The sequence below is a fragment of the Prionailurus bengalensis genome, chromosome B2, assembly GCF_016509475.1.
Source record: "Prionailurus bengalensis isolate Pbe53 chromosome B2, Fcat_Pben_1.1_paternal_pri, whole genome shotgun sequence".
Classification (NCBI taxonomy): Eukaryota; Metazoa; Chordata; class Mammalia; order Carnivora; family Felidae; genus Prionailurus; species Prionailurus bengalensis.
This window is the reverse complement of record NC_057349.1, coordinates 143,501,770-143,522,226: the sequence shown is the minus strand read 5'-3', so window position 1 is coordinate 143,522,226 and position 20,457 is coordinate 143,501,770. Positions and strand designations below refer to the sequence as shown.

The window sequence follows — 20,457 nt, the reverse complement described above, 5'->3', positions numbered from 1 at the left end:
CCTATAAAAAAAAATTCTCAGATCATTCTTTTCCCTAGATCAGGATGAAGAGTACAAGGAAACCACAGAAGTTATCAAAAATCATAAAAATGCAAAAATGGTCAGGGAGCCTGGGTGGCTCAGGGGATTAAGCTTCCGACTTCAGCTCAGGTCATGATCTCACGGTTCCTGGGTTCGAGCACTATGTCCAGCTCTGTGCTGACAGCTTGGAGAGTGCCCCTCTTCCACTCACACCGTCTCTCTCAAAAATACATTAAAAAAATGCAAAAATGGTCTAGCATTTCTACTTGTGAGTAATCATAGCAATCTCATATTCAGTATTCAACATGATTTCTAGAATGTTAAGTTTATTATTTACGTCAAGAAGAGAAACTTACCGGGTGGCCTCACAACAAGCAGAGGATTGTCTGTAGAGTGAAAAAAAAATAATTGACTTCACTATCATATTTCACAACCATGCAATTGTTGAAATGTTTATTGTAACTGAGAGTGCTAACTGAAGAACTCCCTGGAATAGATACAATATATTTTATTTGAGAGATGCCAATGTTTTCCTTAGTTTTTATTTTCTAAGCATTTCCTTCTGAGAAATATTCTTTTTCTTTTTTTATATATTAAATATGATTTATTGTCAAATTGGTTTCCATACAAAACCCAGTGCTCATCCCAACAAGTCCCTTCCTCCCTGCCCACCACCTATATTCTTTTCTAATTAAATTGCCTTATTATTTATATAGAAGTTGTGGGACAATATAGTTAAGACTTTGATTCGGGTACTACAAAAGAATTCAATATTTGTCATTTTTAAAAGATGTGTCTATCTTGACAAAAAAGTTTGGTTTCTTAAAAAGGTAAACATATACCTACTATATGATCTATCCACCCCATTCTTTAGTATTTATCCAAGAGACATGTCCATGCAAATACTTGTCCATGCAAACACTTTGCACTTGTCCATGCAAACACTTTGCACTTGTCCATGCAAACACTTGTACATGAAAGTTCATAGCAGTTGTGTTTGTAATAGCCAGAAAGTAGAAGCCAACTCAAATGTCTATGAACAGTGAACGGGTAAGTTATGGCACAGCCATATGATGGAATATTGCTAAGTAATAAAAGAGAATAAACTATTGATATATACAATATGGATGGATGGATCTCAAAATGATTTTGCTGAGTGAAAGAAGCCAGACAAAAGAGTTCACACTGTATGATTTCATTTGTATACAATTCTAGAAAGTGTAAATAATCTAGAGAGACGGAAAGCAGAGGAGTGGTTGCCTGGAAACAGGGGAGAAGATGGGCGCATGGTGGGGGCAGGGGAGCTGGGTTGCACAGCAGCAGTGAGCACGTTGGGGTGACAGTGATATTCACTAGCGTGATTGTGGTGATGGCTTCAAGGGGGTAAACACTTTAAAAGCTACTGAGTTGTACACCGTGTGTGTGTGCGGCTTACTGTATGCCACTTGCACCTCAACAAAGTGGTACTTAAAATCTCTGTATCTTAGCCCAAAAAATGCCACTTAAGAAAATACGGAACTAGCTTTTTAAGGAATGCTGCTTTAGAAAAAATTCATTTTTGTGGTGCCTGGGTGGTTCAGTCGGTTAAGGGTCCAACTTTGGCTCAGGTCATGCGCTTCCGGTTCGCAAGTTCGAGCCCCATGTTGGGCTCTGCTCTTACAGCTCAGAGTCTGGAGCCTGGTTCAGATTCTGTGTCTCCCCCTCTCTCTGCCTCTCCCCACTTGTGCGAGCATGCATGCACGTGGTCTCTCTCTCTCTCTCAAATAAACACAAATAAACCTTAAAAAAGAGTTACTTAAAAGGAATAGTTCATTTTTATAAAATGCCATGGGCTAGGTAAACATGGGCCATTCTTTTTTTTTTTTTTATGATTATAAAGAAAAATTGCTCTTTCAGGGAAATATCCTGTGAGTTTCAACACATGCATTTGTTCTTGGAACCCTCACAAGCAGGATAAAGAATATTTCCATTACCCAAATCTCCCTTGAGCTACCCCTTTGTACAGATCTTTCATTCACTCTCACAGAACAGGGACCTACCATTAGCTGTAAGTGTGAATGCCTGTTTTGCTCTCCTGCTCTTAAGTTTCAACAGTCTGCTGAAAAAAATGTCAAATACTCCAGGGCAGGGTGGAGGGGAACATATGGAACAACAGCACAACACAAACAACAACCAAAGCTTACCCCTGTGGTGCAGCCTACATTACACGTACACGTTTGCTTCATGGATTTTTATGTTTGGCAAGTGCCAGAATTCAATTACTTGACAATGTTCCTGTTGTCAAGTAACCACTTTCAGCGGGGCCGTGCAAAGGGAAGGAGAAGCTTGAACAAACTCACTGAACAAGCAAAGATGCCCAGGGCAAATAATTGTCAAATTGCAAGTAATTATCAAATTGTCAAATGACATACGTAAGGATCTCCTCGGAGCTGACTGTAAAAGACAGTCTTCTTCAGAGGTGTGGGGGGGCCAACGCTCACTCTTTGGAAGCCACAACGGTTAGGGTGGGGGCACGGCAGGACTTTTCTTAGGAGGGGGAGTAGCAGAGAGCTATCTCTTTCAAACTGTATGGCAGTCTCAGAAATTACATTTCTGTTCTCAGACTTGGGGCCAGAATTTCTTGATAGCTTTCTAGATTTGAATTATTTTTTTCTATACACTTTTATCATGTTAATTCTGATCATCACCAAAGGTCCACTCTCTTTTTAGGAAATGTAGCCATGAACTAGACATGTTCCCTTCTTTACCAAATTAACCCTTGGAAATGATTTTCTCTCTTTCTTAATTATTAATGAGGAACACACTTCTTAAATGAAATTAGTAAAAACGCTTTTGAGGTCCTTTGCCAGCATTTCTAGTATGAAGCATATTCCCATGAAAGATTTTATCTTTTCTACTTACTGTGATGCAGATTTCAAATCATCACGCTTAAAAATAGCTTCCAATGACAAATGTCCTGGGATCAAACTACGTGTGGGAAATAATCTAACCAAAGAGAAGCCAGAGCAATTTTAGCGCACAGCCGGTTCACACGGGCTTCTGAAGGTGACCTGGTTCGTTCGGAGTCATAGGTAACAGCTCCCAGCATAGTTTCCCATGTGGAAAGGCTGCTAACCCAGGACTGTGGCTGTGGCCAGTTTGTGCACACTGCTGTGGACCATGACCACAAGAACACCTTATGGGAGGGCCAGAGAGCTCTGTACACCAGCATGCCCCTGTGCACAGACATCCTCTGAGTGACACTGCTTGTAAGACTGGCTGCTATTCTAATTAAACTCTCCGTATGAAGTAAAGACATCTTTGTCTCCTGGCAAAAGAAGCATCTTGAAGACCTGACTAATTGGAAGAAGCAACCGCCTCTCTGGCCACATGACATCGATGCTCTTCAGCTGTTTGTAATAAAAAAAAAAATTAGCTCTGTAACTAAATCTTCTACAGGGAGATTCAAACTTATCTTTCCCACATGGTTGAAAACTAGATTTTTTCCCTTTCATTGGAATTTGACCTTTCCACTTTCCAGGCAGTTCCCAATGACGATTACTCTTAATTTTATTATCCAGATTTTAGCACAGCAGAAAGAAAACGATGTTTATTTTATGAAGTGATATCCAATATGAACTCATTAAATAGAAAAGATTGTACTTCTTCAGTTTTTATTCCATTGTAGTCATGATTCCAAGTGATTTGTCTTTGAGAAAAGGAGAAGAATGAGAATATGAAGTTGCTGTTACCTGATTCTGTAACAAATGAGACCGAAGGGCTGATGGGTCCGTAGCCATGTGGATTTTTGGCTTGAACTTTAAAATAATACCTGAAGTTGGAAGAAAACATTTTTTGAAAGAGAAGCTTCTTTAATTTCTGTGTAATAAGACAGATTCCCCAACTATTAAGCATTTGCTCTGTGGAAGGGCTTGACTGTAATTTTTTTTTCTTTTTGAGAAAGAGAGAGAGAGAGAGAGCAGGGGGAGGTACAGAGAGAGGGAGAGAGACAGCTCAGCGTGGAGACCTCTGTGGGGTTCAATCCCACAACCATGAGATCATGATCTGAGCCAAAATCAAGAGTTGGACGCTTAACCAACTGAGCCACCCAGATGTCCTGAGTATTTTTTTTAAGTTTATTTATTTATTTTGAGAGAGAGAGAGAGAGAGCAAGTAAGAGAGGGGCAGAGAGAGAGAGAGAGAGAGAGAGAGGGAGACAGAATTCCAAGCAGGCTCCACACTGTCAGCACAGAGCCTGACATGGGGCTCAAATTCACAAACTGTGAAATCGTGGCCTAAGCTGAAACCAAGAGTCAGACGCTTAACCAACCAAGCCACCTAGCGCCCTGGAGTGTTACTTAATACATCGCTGATATTCATATTTTTCCTGAACTTTCTCATTTTCTAGTAACTTTTCAAAATAATACAATTAACAGCATAGACTAATGTAGCTGATGGCAACAGAAGGAGCAAATCGGGCAAATAAGCCACTTAGGGAGTGTGTTCCTTAAGGCATCAAGGCTACATGGCCCCACACAGGCTCATCCCTGGATGGACACCCCTCTCGCCCTGCTCTTGCCCCACTTGGGTTCCACGGCTTGAGAAGGAGAAGCTAGAGCAGCAAGACATTTACAGAGCAGAATTCAAATGTAACCTAATTCTTATCACTGGACTCTGTGGAAAAGCAGGATGTTTGACCCAGTAATGATGCAACTCACTGTGGGCAGGGAGAAGTCAGCCAGTCCCGAGGTTGGCCTCCTCAATGGAACTAACCTGACAATGATGTTTTGGGCATGGACAAGTACTATGGTTGGCTCTGGAGCTTTAAAAGTCACTGAGTTTCAAACTTCTGTGCCTCAAGGAAAGAGAAGCAAGTCCAAGAAGGGGAAGAGGCCTGGAGAGGTTCTGCTGTGGATTAATCTTTGTCTTGGAACAGAGAATGGGCTTGTTCATCTAGCGGGAGACTGACAGGCCAAGCAGGTTGGGAGTCCCTAGACATCTTGGTTTGTGCTCTTAGGAGCTGCAGGACAAGAAGTGGTGGTTACAAACTACCGGAGCCCAACACCACAACTGTGACCCACTAAATCTACTGTTAATCTTCATGGCTTCTCTACCTCTGGAACACCAGACACTACCTGTGCTCCTGTGGTCCTCAGCTACTTACAGGTGAAGAAGGAAGTAAGAGACCCCTGTAAGTGGTGGTTCTGCCGTTTCCGAGAGTTCATAACAAGCCTTTGCCTATGGTCAGTCGTGGCACACAGGTTATATGCATTAATTAAAGTGTGCTAAATTTTCAAGAAGTGAATTATTTATTCAGATTGCAAATTCATACTTCTGTTACATCACTGTCCCAGTGCCAAGCCCTCGGACCTTCTGAGATCACCAAGGGAGTCTTGGGCCTCACAGTTACACAGAGATATTTGACATTGGGCTTGATTAAACAGAAAAGAAAAGCTCATTTGGGAAATCTGGTCTTCTTTTAAGCCTTTCAAGAAAGTCACTCACATCTCATTTAGAAGAGAATCCTTTTTAAATTTCATTTAAAAAAAAGATATGCACAATTAAGAACATATGAGTTTCCAAATCTCAATTCACTCAGCAGTCTGTGTTTTCCCAATTATGCATACTTTTATTCAGTGGTTATGGAGTTATTTAAGGCAAAATTCTGCAGGCAGTGGGTTTGGCATACGTCAATGATACTGGTCAAACTTACAGATACTTTCTTTCCTTAAAAAGGGAAATCAAAACCTAAGGAATGACACATACTCAGAGGCTCCATGAGACATTTCTGCTGAATATTTCTTAAGCCATCGCTGCAGTGGTCCTGATACCAGTCCCCAGGGTCCACTGAGGGAAGCACAGCTCTACAATTGTGGAGATGGCACAGGATGCCAGACTCGTCCGATTGCGTCACTGTATCAATTCTGTCTCACCACTGAAACCTAAGTGCTCCCCTCATCCACCTTCTCTGTCCACGCAGTTACTCTGTCCTCCAACAAAGCCCTCACGGCCCAATTCCAAGGACATATTTCCATTTGAACCTCACCTAATGTGTCAAAGCAAATTTAAATACACTAAGCTGAAAAACATGAAATTATGAAAAAAAAAGTAAGGTTCCTACTTTCAAAACCACATTAAACTTCTTCTAGAAACTAAAATATATATATTTCAAACACTGAATAGTCTCTGACTCACCCAAGTAACAAGAGCAATCCAACTTTGCCTTCTTATATAAGTTCTTGGCACCTTCTTTTGAATAGCTCCCCAGCCTAAGTCTTTGTGCTTTAAGTATAAATGAAACATGCAGACTCTAGAAAGTGATCTGGGACCAAGATGGGTGAACAAGGTGTGCAATGTCCATGTAAATTCAAGTACAAGATTCAGTTATAAACAACCAAAGCTTAGTTATTTACACAGTGGCTCGTCTAGAGGGGACTTCCTATGTCTCCCACAGGGACTCAGGTGGGATCTGGAGAAGCCCTGAGGATAGTGCTGACAACAGGGACATGCAGCCTCCATGGAATAAAGACGAGGACCACTAATTTGGATCCACCAGAGACATTTTGTAACACAGGGAGAAGATGGGCGTCCCTACATCAGGCTGTTCACGGGGGTTTTGAGGAAATCTGTGTAGAGGAGCCATGTGTGCTCTGTGCCTTGGCCAGCACTCTCCATCAGAAGAAGGAATAGGGGTGCCTGGGTGGCTCAGTTGGTTAAATGTCCAACTCTTGGTCTCAGCTCAGGTCATGACTTCACGATTTGTAGGTTCAAGCCCCATGTTGGGCTCTGTGTTGACACTGTGGATCCTGCTTGAGATTCTCTCCCCTACCCTGCCTCTCCCCTGCTTGTGTGCTCTCTCTATAAATAAATACATAAACTTAAGAAGAAGAAGAAGAAGAAGAAGAAGAAGAAAAGGAGGAGGAGGGAGAGGAGGGGAGGAAGGAGAAGAAGAAGAGGAGGAGGAGGAGAAAGGAGGAGGAGGAGGAGGAGGAGGAAGAGGAGGAGGAGGAAGAGGAGGAAGGAAGGAAGGAAGGAAGGAAGGAAGGAAGGAAGGAAGGAAGAATTGAGCAGGCATCCTAGAGAGAAGGCTACAGTAGCAGCTGCTATTTCCAGCCTGTCCATCAGGGCACTGACTGTGGGTGGGGGTAAAACAGGAGCCTCAAGGGACTCCCAAGACCCTCTGGGACCAGCCTGTCCAGCCTCCTCTCTTCCTCCTCTGCCACCACACTGGCCTCCTTTCCTTTCTAGAACATACCATGCTTTTGGATGTCCTTTCTGCCTGGCCTCGCCCCATCCACATTCTCCAGATTAACTGCTGCTTACTACTACCCCAAGGAAGCCCACTTGACTGCCCCCCCCCACAAGTTCAGGAAAAAAGTCCCCTATTATACTCTGCCTCAGGACACTGACTCGTGAAATTTTATTATTTATATTATTGCTGAAGAACTGTGAGCTCCATGAAGACAAGGCCACGGTGTAGTTTACAGTCTGCCTCCCCCACCCTAATCCACCCCCTCGACCCCCAACCGATCCCACCCCCTTTCTCAGTGCATAGTCTGGTGCCTGGCACAGAGAAAATACTAAGTACATATTTAAGGAATCATGAGCCCTCATGCAGACCTGTTGGAAGAATGAATATACCTTCCTCCTGCATAACCATCTCCTGACATTATCCAAAACTCAAGATCAGCCTAGCAGCAAAAGTTGTAGAAAGAACATTGGCCATGGGGTGGGGATTCAGGAGACTGGGATTCAAGTTCTACCACAGAAGCTATGAGGAAGAACCTCTCTCACACCTCTTTCAGCCTTGTGACACTGAGACTGTTCTGGAAAAGCACTGTCACTCACACAAACACAAAAATTGGATATTGACTCCATTGTCTTAAATTTGTTGTTTTTGTTTGCTTTAATTAATCAGTTTTTCATAATTACTAGGGAAAAATAAAGAAAAGTGCTTTTCTCTGGTTCCTGCTTTGCTCCTTGCTTTTTATTCAAATCCTGAAGCCCATAATAGTTTGTGAACACTTAACTCAGGTAAGTCCACATGGCAGTTCCAAGCCCCCGAAGAAGGTTCTCAGCTAGTTCACAAGTGTCTCAGTACCCATGGCTATTGCCTAGTTTCTAGCCCTTTGGCACATTTCTGTTTAAGAAAAGTATTTTGTTTCAACCTTCTCTGTGTTCCTCTGATTGTACAGAAAATGAGAGACCTCAGGTCCACAGACATGTCATTTAGAGCTCTTTGCACCATAAATATAGGGCTTGATGTGACATTGATGTGCTGGAGTCATTTGTATGGGCTTGAGAAAGCCAATCATTAAATATTCAAGAATCATGCAGGCCCACTGGTAGCCTGTAATTGGCCATGGCAGGAGTATTCACACTACAGAAATTGGTAAACACCATCAATCAGGGATTTTTCTCCCCAGAGAGCTGGTTTACATACACACCATACTTGACCATCATGTTCTTGGTGCTTTGTCCATTTTCATCCACCAGAAAAGCTTTTCTGATGATCATTACTATCAAAACCAGATAGTATAAAAGAGGAAATGCACACTCACCCTCTTGTTGCCTTGGGAATAAGTTTTGTAGCTCTCATACTGAGAGCCAGAAACTCTGGTTCCCGGATGGCCCTCTGGCCAACCAGTCACTGTCCAGTTTCAGAAGATGCACTTGTAACCTTTATTAATGTGTAAAATGCATCTTTCTAAATGGTCCGATCTTCTACATCACAGAGTCTGAGTACCAGTTAACTAATATGTTTAGTAATTGCTGCCCCATTGATGTCACATATGAAGGCTGTGCTGCCTAAAGCCACCGCATGATTGACTGCATATGGATCCATTCCCCTTCAACACACAGAGCCACCTTTCTTTCCCCAAGGGTAAGTAGTGTCTAGTCTCTGGAAAACTGGTAATAAAACAGAAACATGATAGACTAACAATCACAATAGAATAATTTCTTCTAAGAAAATACATGACATACAGTGGGCATCCCTGGAAACTCTATGAGGAGTAAATAGAGACTGCAACAGAAATCATAAAACCCATTCATCGATCTTTTCATTTTCAACCTGAGGATATCTGTGACCACACACACAGGTCTCTCTCTCTCTCTTTAAAAAAAATTTTTTTTGAGAGAGAGAGAGCCTATGCAAGCTAAGGAAGGGAAGAGGGGGAGAGAAAGAGAGAATCTTAAGTAGGCTCCATGCTCAGTGCAGAGCTCAATGAGGGGCTCCATCTCATGACCATGAGATCACGACCTGAGCCAAAATCAAGAATCAGACACTTAACTGACTGAGCCACTCAGGCACCCCTCTCTCTGTTTCTTTTTAATGATGAACACATCATACCTTGTATTTGGCTTCAAGTTCTCAATGGGCAAATGAGTTACCGAAGAAGCTTGAGTAGACCACTTGTTCCTAATGAAGTCTTCATAGGATGCACTGTAAACCAAGTAACCTGCAAGTGGAGATAAGGAAGAACCCACTGAGCATCAATGAACCACATCACCCATGAGGTATGCCCCTGGAAGAGGACAAGGAAGAGGCAACAGCACAGCGGCATTCCCTTCTGTGGGAAAAGTTCAAGAATGAGAGAGAGCTGCATGCTGCATCTGGATGGGGTATAATGTTGGTACCTTCTGGTGAATTCAGATATTGGTAACAAAATTAAACATACTTCTTCACAACTGCTGGTTCCCTTCCTTCTCTTTATCTCCCACATTTCCTGGCCTTCTTCATTTTGTCAGGACTAATCACCTTGACTAACCTTGACTGCACAGAGAAAAAGGCAGCAGAAGAAAAATCAGTGACCTACATGAGTATTTGAGAATTTCCTGGCAGAGATATATGCAGTTGTCCTTCATGTGAAACAAAGAAACTGTTGATGGTGAATTCTGCGTGTGTGTGTACACACGTGCGTGTTCACGTGTATGTGTGGGGGACTGAAAGACCCCAGACTCACAGTGGTCTCCTCACCCATTTGGTGAAGGATCTCCTTTGATTTCTAGTTGTTGAATATCTGTGCCTGCCCTTGACCTCGATGTTTAGTGACAGCTGTCAGGTGGTTCTTTCTGCCTTATGTGCTATGAATGGATCCCAGTGGGCCCATGACATCTGCCAAGGCTTCAAGGCTGCCTCAGAAGGCCAAGTGAAGTTCATGCCACAGCGCAGTGCATCCTTTACATGAGTCTCTTATGTCATACACAAAGGAAGAAAATATTTGTCAGGTACCACCTATGTTCCAAACACTATTCTAAACACGTTCAATCAAGTTTTCTTTTGATTAATTCTCTTGATTCTAGTATGTAGGCATTGCTATCCCCAGAGAAAGAGAGTCTTAAACGGAGGTTAAATATTTTGTCCAAGTTCACATTCATTAATTCATTTAATAGATATTTACTGTGTGCTTACTATTTGTCATATACTATATTACGTGCTGGAGATAAAACAGTGACTCGTTTTATTTCAACCCGAAGAGGAGCAAGCCAGACACACAGGCAGAATTATATGGTTGTGATGAGAGTCACAAAGGGGCAGTCCATGCATTTGGAGGTGTGTGCAGGCAGAGTCTCCCTGGGGTCATGAAAATGGGGCTGAACACTGAAGGATGGGATGCAGTCAAGGTGCAGGGTAGGAGGTGGGGGGAGGGGCTCAGATAGAGGGAAGACCAGGAAAGATGTTGAAGACAGAGGAACCAGCAGGAGATGGAGTCTCAGAGTGATGGGGGTGGGGACAGCATAAGATGAAGCTGAAGAAGCACAGAAGAGAGAAAATACTCAGTGTCCTTAGGTCACACAGGTTTTTGCTTTTCATTCAAAAGGGAGACACAACCAGACTGTCTTTGATGCCTCTCTCTGGTGCAGAGTAAAATGAATCAGGTATGGGGTGTGGATCGGGTGGTCTAGCCAGCCAGCGACTGTCATATCCAGGTGAGAGGTGGTAACGCTCAGATTACTCAGGTTCATGCGGTAGTTAATGGAGAGAAATGGATGGGTTCAAGAGAAGCCTGGAAGGTAAAACTGATAGGATTGAGTGATGAACTGAATATGGTGGAGAAATTGTAGAAGATTTGAAGACAATCCCAAAGCTTCATGTTTGCAGAAATGGGGTGGGCAGTGGGGTCATTCTCTGACATAGGAGACACAGATGAGCAGACTGGGTATCAGAAGGATCATGAGTTTGATTTTGGATATGCTGAGTCAGAGATGCTTTGGAAACATCCTGGTTATGACATCAAGTGCCTATTTGATTTTACTGTTTGAAGCTTGAGGACAGGCAGGCCTAGCCTTGAGCTATCAATGAATGATTCATCTCCAAGATAAATTAAAACCACATTCCTGGGTGAGATTCTGGAGGGAGAGAACTTAGAGGAAAAAAGAAAGGGGACTTGGGGCCAAATCTCGAGAAGTTCCAATATTTACTGTTGGGGCAAAGCAGACAAGCCTGTGAGAGAGACTCAGAGGTTAAGAAAATCAGGTCACAAGTCAAGGAGGTGGAGAAGGGCAACAGCATCGACTGCATCTAAGAGGCAAGCTACCTGTGACTGATTATTTTCACAAGAGCTATTTTGGTGACATAAATAGAGTGGATTAGAGTCACACAGCTCACCAAGGGGCACACCAGAACCAGAAGCAGGTGTGCTGGGCTCCAAAGCCCTTTCCACACTGTTCCCTGGAGGAATGCATTCTTTGCTTTCTTCAACAAATATAGTGGGAGAACTTGTGAAAGGCTGCTGCTCTCTCCACAGGAGTTCCTCCTCCTCTGATGACAGTGACGGCAAGCCATGTGTGCTCACAGTGACGTTGTACGTAACGATGGCTGGTGCTTGATTCATTTACTGATAAAGAGCTCCAACTATTTTTTCCTTTAGCCTTTTGAGGTCTGTTGCTTTTCCTGCACATTGCAGGGCTGTCATGCACCAAAATGTTCCATGGTTATGAATATAGCAGCAATTGGTACAGCCTTATATTGGAAATGCCCAAGCCCCTATAAATACCTCACCTACATTATTTATGCTAGGGGCATGAGTACCTGTGATTAGGGCACTGAGGTTTGGTTTCAGGTTAGGTGGAGGGTATATGATGACGTGATGACACCGAATTCTCCAGGGAGATTTGGACAGCTTGGGATTCATATTAACAAGAGTATGTGGTCCAGAAACATGCCCTCTACAATTCTACAGGCATCGTGTCTGAATTAAGTCCAGAGACAGAGTCTTGATCCCAAGGTTGACTCTCACATGGGGCAGTGCACATTAGGAGGTTTTTCATCACGTGTACTGCAAGATCTGATCTTACAAATGGCTATGTGGACTCCTCGGCCATTTGCAGGGTTATAGAATTTAGAGATATAACCATATTTTGCATGTGAAGAAACTAAAGTCCAAAGAGATTAAGTAGCTATTTCAAGGTCTTGTAATCCATTCTGGGACTAAGATTCAGGACTCTAGACTTCCACCCAGTGCTTTTCATACTACTCAACCAAGTTTTCCTTCTTTTTTTTTTTTTTTTTTTTAACGTTTTTATTTATTTTTGGGATAGAGAGAGACAGAGCATGAACGGGGGAGGGGCAGAGAGAGAGGGAGACACAGAATCAGAAACAGGCTCCAGGCTCTGAGCCATCAGCCCAGAGCCCGACGCGGGGCTCGAACTCACGGACCGCGAGATCGTGACCTGGCTGAAGTCGGACGCTTAACCGACTGCGCCACCCAGGCGCCCCCAAGTTTTCCTTCTTGCCTATATTTCATCCTTCTTTTTTTTTTAATTTTTTTTTTAACATTTATTCATATTTGAAAGACAGAGAGCGACAGAGTGTGAATGGGGGAGGGGCAGAGAGAGAGGGAGACACAAAAACAGAAGCAGGCTCCAGGCTCTGAGCTATCAGCACAGAGCCCCACGTGGGGCTCGAACTCACGGACCGCGAGATCATGACCTGAGCCGAAGTCGGCCATTTAACCGACTGAGCCACCCAGGCGCCCCTATTTCATCCTTTTAAAAGGAGGCATTTGCATTCATCCATCCAATCCGCCCATCCATCATCCATATATTCCTCCATCCATCCATCCATCCACTTATCCATCACTTATTCATCCCTTATAGTCTGTATTTTCCACCTACAGATCAATGGGAACACTGAGCATCTTCCTTGGACACACCTGTTATCACATCTCCTGGGGTGGCTTTATCCCAGTCCACAATGACAAATGAGTGGCAGCCTTCCATAGCGACCACAGTGATGTTGCGGGGGGCATGTTGAGGGGGCAGATCACTCTTCCTCATGTCATTTGGAATGAGTTCATCCAGGCTATCCACTTGAAAGTGATCCAGAGCATCAGTCAGAGAGCATGGGGCTGATGGGTCTTTACTTAGGTATGTCACATAAGGAGCTGGAAAAGAAAAGAGATACCCAATTGTATTGTTGAAAGCTTCCCCTAGAGGCAGAAACGTAATGTCTGCTCTATGGAGCCATCACGATTCAGTCTTTCTCGGTGAGACAGAGGCTCCAGACCTGCTAAACTCAGAAACACATGCTTAGCTCTCTTTAATGGATCCATGCGTTTTTATCTTCCAATCTAGTGGTTTCAAAAGATCCTGTTACTCCATGAACATCAATGACTATGTCTTCAAAGTAATTTTGAAAGATCCCCAAACTGTAATTCAACATAGTATACGTCTGCAGCATTCTGCCATGTGTATGCCCAGACATTTGGAAAGGTCAGAATCGGGCCCAGCTGACACTTAACTGGAGCTCTAGAACTCTCTCAGCACAATTCATTCCCTAGACTGACTTGGAACCAGAAAAAAAAATACACTGATCAAAATGTACAGTTTCTAGCCTTCAGTCCTTGTGTGGCCTTCTGTAGAGCTTCAGGGATACCCATGACCACCTGGAATATCTATACAAGGTCAGGCCTGAACAGTCTTTACAACATTACTGCTAAGTACAGTAACAGTAACTCTCATTTATGGACAGGTTCAAGGTTTTTCTACATACGTATCTCAGTGGCTACAAGGGCCCGGGAATAAAGCAGGGCATAGACTGATATCTCATGTTTCATCTGAGCCACTAATGCCAAGAGGGCCCACAAAACAAGGGCCAGACAGGAGACTCTACCTCTAGCCACACCTCTTTATCATACATGCTCTGCAAGAAGACAGAAATGTCAAGGAATTGGAGCTGGAGCTAGGGCTTTATACATGCAAGACTCTCAAGTGCTTTCAGGTGACAATTTCTAGTACTTTCTAAATGTTCCACTGCATCTTTTGGTACAGGCTCTCCTTCTTAGTGGCCATTGGGACTAAAAGCAATTTTTAGGTCCTCTATTTTCCAATAATTTGGATAAAATTAGGCCTTGAGAGCTTGTCGATGGATCTAACCAGGAAATTTGGGGGAGTAATCTACTATGCTTTGTAGAGTTACAGACATATGAAAATAGCCAGACAATAGCAAGCCTCTCAGTCTTCAGAAAAGTTCTTTGGAACAGCAAACAACAGTGCTGAAAGCATTTTCGTTTCTGTCGTAGAAGCACAGAGAGGAAGATCGGAACACTTGGTGAACTCAGCCAGGCTGCTTGACGCCATGATCCAGCATTAGCACTTGCCTCAGGAATGCTACCTCAAATTAATATTCTTGCTCTTCAAGCACATGAAGTTTAGACACTCAGTACTACATCTTGGCTGGTGAGAGCCGTTCTCTGCTTATGGCAGAACATTTGTTTTGGAAACAGAAAAGTGTGATATTAGTTTAAGCTGTTGCCTGTCTCCACTTGGTAATATTTTTTTCCACTTAGTAACGTATTAATCTAACTGTCTCGTTAGTGAAGTTCATTAAGGGCATGGGAAAAGAAGACTCCCACAGGGACTGAGGCACAGTTTAGTGAAATAGTATTTCCTCTTGAAATTGTTTAATAGCTGAGAAAGAAGAATAAAGTAAGCGTCTAGAGCCCAAGTCCCTGAGGCTAATGAAAATCACAGGATACAATGGAAGAGAAGGAACTTTGGCTCTGTGGTATTGTAAGAAGAACCAGTAGCTCAATTCAGTAAGATGCTCGTCTTTTACGAAGAACTTAACAAGCAACACATAGGCGAGCCCTAGTGGAAGCCCCGGCTTGGAAATGTTGCTAGAACAAAACTAGTCATGTTCTCTGGTCCTGAAGATGTTTAAAAGTGTTCCTTCCTCTTGGTCTACACGAGGCAGCCTCTCTAAGCTCTACTCTATTGGATACTGAACTTTCTCCTGCACACTTCCCTCTCCTGACTTCTGCAGAAACCAAGTTAACGTGTATCCAAGCAGGACTGACTCACTGAATCACCCCCAAATGGAAACTTCCCTCTGGGAAAGTTTCTGCTCCAAATGGTCTGCCTTGACCAGGCCAAGAAATTAGTTATGCTCTTCCTCAAAGTTAAAAAAAAAAAAAGTTAAAACTCCATGTTTTTCTGATTAAGGAGGTTCTATTTACCAACAAATCGTTTCTTTCCAGCCAGATCAAACTCTTCTCCAGGAAAGGAGCTAATGGAGCCTTCTGTCGGGATGACCTCAGGGGCCGCAGCCGTGGTGGGAGGCCTGGTGGTGGGAGGCCTGCTGGTGGTCGGTGGGCTCGAGGTCTCAACTTCATAATCTGAAATGATATGAAGGCTTTGCAGTTGGGAACTTCCAGAAAAGGGGCACCATGAGTGGCCAAGAGACACCTTCTTAACATTCAACTTGAGACTAAAACACTCACACACACACCCAAAAATAAATGCTATGCCTGAACATAATTTGTTCCCAATGAAACAGTTATTCCTCCCATTTCAGTCCCCTTGGAAAAGCAGCTGCAGATAAAAGAAAGGAAGAGGAAAAGGAAATATATGTGAGCAGAAAAATGAGATTTTTGGATCAGAGCTGGACAGAACCTTAGAATTAATCTGGTTTAGCATGCTCCTGTAACTGGTCCCTGGCCATTCTCTGCCTAAGTAATTTTCTCTTTTAGAGTCATAGAAGATTCACATTAGACAATAAACTTGACTTTTTAGAAATTTAGAAATTTAGTCCTTCTGTGAATGGACTTTTTTTTTTTCTGGGGAGGAGGTGGGATTAATCCTTTAACATTCATTTTTTGTTGTTGTTGTTTATTTGAGAGAAAGACCACGCAAGTGGAGGAGGGGCAAAGAGAAAGAGAGAATCCCAAGCAGGCTCCTCACTGTCAACACAGAGCCCAGTGAGGGACTCAAACTCAAGAACTGTGAGACCCTGACCTGAGCCAAAGAAAGAGTTGGACACTTAACCAACTGAGCCACGCAGGCACCCCTGATCCTTTAATTTAAAAAAGAAAACGCTACTTCCTTTCCACTGCTCAAATAAGAAAGGAGTTTAGTGTTTTCAAAGGTGCTAAGAAACTTTTCTTTTTTCTATGACATTTGTTTTTTTTTCTTTCTTTTTGTTTTTTAAACTGTGGGATGAAACCACTATATCAAACTTTATTATGACTGCATCAAAGGTGACATTATTGTCTCATTGGTGGTTTAAGGCCACTGGAGCTACAGATAACAGCAGGCAAAGAAGCACAAAAGTGAGAACATCCTGAGTGTCAAAGGCCAGCACTAGGATGGGAACAAGATGCCCACAAGAAGTTTTTGCATTGCTGTGGCAACTTATAAAATACACAGAACCGTCAAAGGGTCATAAAGGAATAAGAGCCCCGGTTACATTTACGAAACGACTGTTCCAGACTCTATCCAAGGTATTTTGCATTCTTCTTCTTATGAGATTACCCTTACTTGAAAAGGTTCTGTGATAAAAAATCAGCACCTCTATAGCACTGCATCTTTTACATAATTAGAAAAGAAGAGAAAAGGGGGAAATGAGAGGAAGCAGAGTTGTGGGTTAAACCAAGTGGGTTCACAAATTGTGGCCGAAGGAGAGGCCCAGACAAGCAGCTCCAGAATTCCTGGGGGGTGGGAGACAATGGGGGGCACAGGGGCTTGTCTGGAGGCTGTATTCACATATGAAGCACACTGTTCTTCTTTGGATCAAATACGAATGGGGGCCTCACTTGGAAGCTGGGGTAAAACCACCTTCCCGAGCACTGCCATGCAGCTCAGAGTCTGAAGGAAACTCAAAACTGAGATCATCCACTCAGTAATTAAAAGGAGAGAAATTATCCAAATCCAATCTATCTAAAACCAGTTAGTACCTTCGTCATAGATAACATACGCCTCTTCTGTGGGTATCGCTGTGTCAGTCTCCAATCCTGAGAAATCATCTAGTGAAGAAAGAGGAGAAAGGTTTCCTCTCTGCAGCTTGGAATCATGTCCAGGGCCCAGGGGGTCAGTCACCAGGCCAGGGCCGCTCAGCTTTCTCAGACGGGAGAGCATTAGAATGCTGACACCCAGAAATCCTCTCCTTCACACTCGGACAGGGGTGCTCAGAACGCCCCCTAGGGGTCAGAGGAAAGCCGCCTGCTCCAGCACGCTGGCTTTCCAACACAAAGCGCTTTCTGACCTTGCTTCTGCACACAGTGCCCACTCTCCAGCCTGCCCAGGCAGCTCTCAGGAGGCTGCGGGTAGGGCCCTGGCCCAGCAGGTCACAGGCCTGAGAACAGGCATTCTCAGAAAGCAGAAGAGTGGGAGATTGGTGCTCAGGATGCCAACAAAAATCACCCCATCTGCGAACTCCCTTGTTCATCACGCCTTCATTCTCTCCAACCCGATTTTGCCACGCTCACATGTTTCGGAAGCAGGGTGATTTCCTGCCTCTCCTCCATTGTACCTTGGCAAACCACACCAATGTGAGTTCCCTATGTTTCACTGCTTCCCTTCTAACCTCCCCCCAGTCTCTGGTGGGGAGCCCACAGTCCAGGGCCTGTGAGATTCCCCGGTACCTGCTTTACCATTGAGGTGGTGACCCTTGGTGTGTTCTGATGGGGCCAATGAATGTCAGCAGGACAGAAATTGTAAATTACCATCCACCCTTCAGGGGTCAGGACTGTCATTTCAAGAACAACTATTAAGACCTAATTTTTCCTTAGGTCATTCCAATGTCAATATTCTTGGATCCAAGAGGAATTACTTCTGGGTTGGTTCAAATCAGACAGTTTTCAAGTTCACATCACCCAGTTTGGGCCCATCTTGCCATTTGTTTCTTTTGGTACCACTTTCTTTTCTGTGTCAATTTAACTTTTAAGAACATAGTCTTGTTTCTCCTCATTATTGGTTCAGATGTGTTTCTTCCATTTTAATCTTTAGCCAGATCAAAAATGAATAAACTGTATAATTTTTGCATCCCAGAGTAAAGAAGAAAAGGGGAAAGTACAGCATTTCCTTGCTGGATTCTCACTGTTAAGTGGAATTCTCAAGGCGCTAAAATATTGCATTATGTGCCGCAGGCCACAGAAATGATGCCTTTTACCTGCAAACTGGGATCACTTCTTGAATGAGTGTCAATTCAGTCTTCTGGCAAGAGTAAACATCCTACTGAGTGATTTAGTGCTCTTTTTTTCCCCCTTAAGATCAAATAAAACCAGGCATAGTTTTCCTAAAATAGCACCATCTTGGTTCCAAGTAATGGAAACTTCCAGATGTCAGTGTATTTTAAAAAAAAAAAACTGACCATCAGGATTTGTCCCACCTGATTGCCATTTGGAAGCATTTGGAACTACATAAAACTAGATGCTTTGTAAGTCAACTCAGCATCAATATCAAAAGCTTCCACCTCTTCACATAAAAGAGCCACAACTGCCAGCCGCCAGCATGGTGGTATGGTTCATTCTCTTGAGTAGTTCATCCAAATGGTCATGAAGAAAACACGAGTGCAAGATGTCACCAAAGAATTAGGGCCTCAGCTCCAAAGATATTTAACAAAACTATTAAAAAATTCTGAGTAGAAATTTCGAGAAAAGGTAAAATCTATTTGAAAACCAACAATATTTGTAAATTGCACAGTTGGTCCAGCTCAAGTGAATTTCCAACTATTCTCCTTATGTTTTCTGTCCTGAGAGTGAGGTGTGGGAGGGTGGAACAGCTTTCCATAATGACTGATGTTTTTCTGAAACATGCCCCAAGATCATGTTACAAGTGACTGAAGATGTTCAGCTGGCTCAACATTTCCACACACGGATGATATCATCTGATCCACTGTAGAAATGGAACCTGAAAAACAAAGATCACTGGCTTTTACTTCTCAGTTAGTAAAACAGAGAATGCCTATAGCTTAAGATATTGTTTAGACAGACCGACCAAACATGAATAATTAGACACCATGAAGAATGTGAGATGAGGCAGAAGACATTGCCTGCACTGCAAGGAGTTTATTCTCTAATGGGAGGGTCATATCAAGCAAAAAAAAAAGTGTGTGTGTGTGTGTGTGTCTGTGTGTGTGTCTGTGTGGGGGTGTGTGCGCATGCAAGTATGGAGAGAAAGAGAAGAGTAAAAGCAACAAAACACTGCAAATGAACATATAACATGCATTTGTGCTTCCACGGATATACATACACACACATATGGCATCCATAACAAATAAGGAAGTACTTAAACACTGCTTCAGTTATTGGAATGATTGAATGACACCAGGTTATTCCTACTATTTTTAAGCAGTATTTTAAAGGAAAAGGGTGCATTATTTAACTAGGGCAGTCAAGACTTTGGGATTGGAAAAGATGATTTAAAAAAATTTTTTTAATGTTTGTTTTTGAGAGAGAGAAACAGAGCCAGAGTGGGCGAGGGGCAGAGAGAGAGGGAGACATAGAATCTGAAACAGGCTCCAGGCTCTGAGCTGTCAGCACAGAGCCCGACGCGGGGCGAGATCATGACCTGAGCCGAATTTGGCTTAACCGACTGAGCCACCCAGGGGCCCCCGGAAAAGATGATTTGAAAATTAGAGGGCTAAAAACAAAATTTTTGGATTTTTCCAGCAGAATGTAATAACAAATGGTCACTGGGTGGAGGGTATGAAGTGGGGGTCTTGAAGGGAAGGTATTCATTCAGTGATCACTAACGCAGGTGATCGTAAGCACTACAAGAGTGAGCATTTCAGGCTACCAGGCTGCAAAATGCCATGACCAAAATATTGTTTGCTAAATACTGGATGTGTGCACATGAAGCCCCAGTGCTTATGAATGTTCATTATGGACGGCACTAAATACAACAAAAGAGAAGATGCATGAGAAAAACAGAAACTTGGGAGCCAAATAAGAGGCAGGGAGACAGGATACAGGTGGTTCTGCAGTTCATTTGTGAAGGGGAGCCCTGAGACTGTCCTTCAGCTGACATCAGAGTCTCTTACTGAAAGCATCTCTCTGCTCTCAGTGTCTTTACAACATTTACAGAACAAATATCAAGGCTACTACAAGGTGTTCCACCAAAAAATGACAAACTTCATTGCATTTCATATATAATGCATAGAATTTTCCAGAGTGATTGTGACCGTCTTTCAAATTACAAGCCATCTTTAGAAGCTAATCCCCACCCAAGATGCTT

The 20,457-nt window shown here is 43.1% G+C and overlaps 1 protein-coding gene across 1 annotated transcript in view; it reads right to left on the bottom strand.

Moving 5' to 3' along the window:
* The window catches only part of FNDC1 (fibronectin type III domain containing 1), a 107,953-nt gene that overhangs the window by 5,575 nt on the left and 81,921 nt on the right, over positions 1-20,457 (bottom strand). Inside the window, exons 15-20 of the mRNA XM_043592681.1 lie at positions 17,178-17,246; positions 15,462-15,620; positions 13,158-13,388; positions 9,353-9,461; positions 3,753-3,832; positions 378-407 (exon numbers count right to left, since the gene is read on the bottom strand). Coding sequence (XP_043448616.1) covers positions 378-407; positions 3,753-3,832; positions 9,353-9,461; positions 13,158-13,388; positions 15,462-15,620; positions 17,178-17,246 — 678 coding nt within the window. The remainder of the gene's footprint in view (positions 1-377; positions 408-3,752; positions 3,833-9,352; positions 9,462-13,157; positions 13,389-15,461; positions 15,621-17,177; positions 17,247-20,457) is intronic.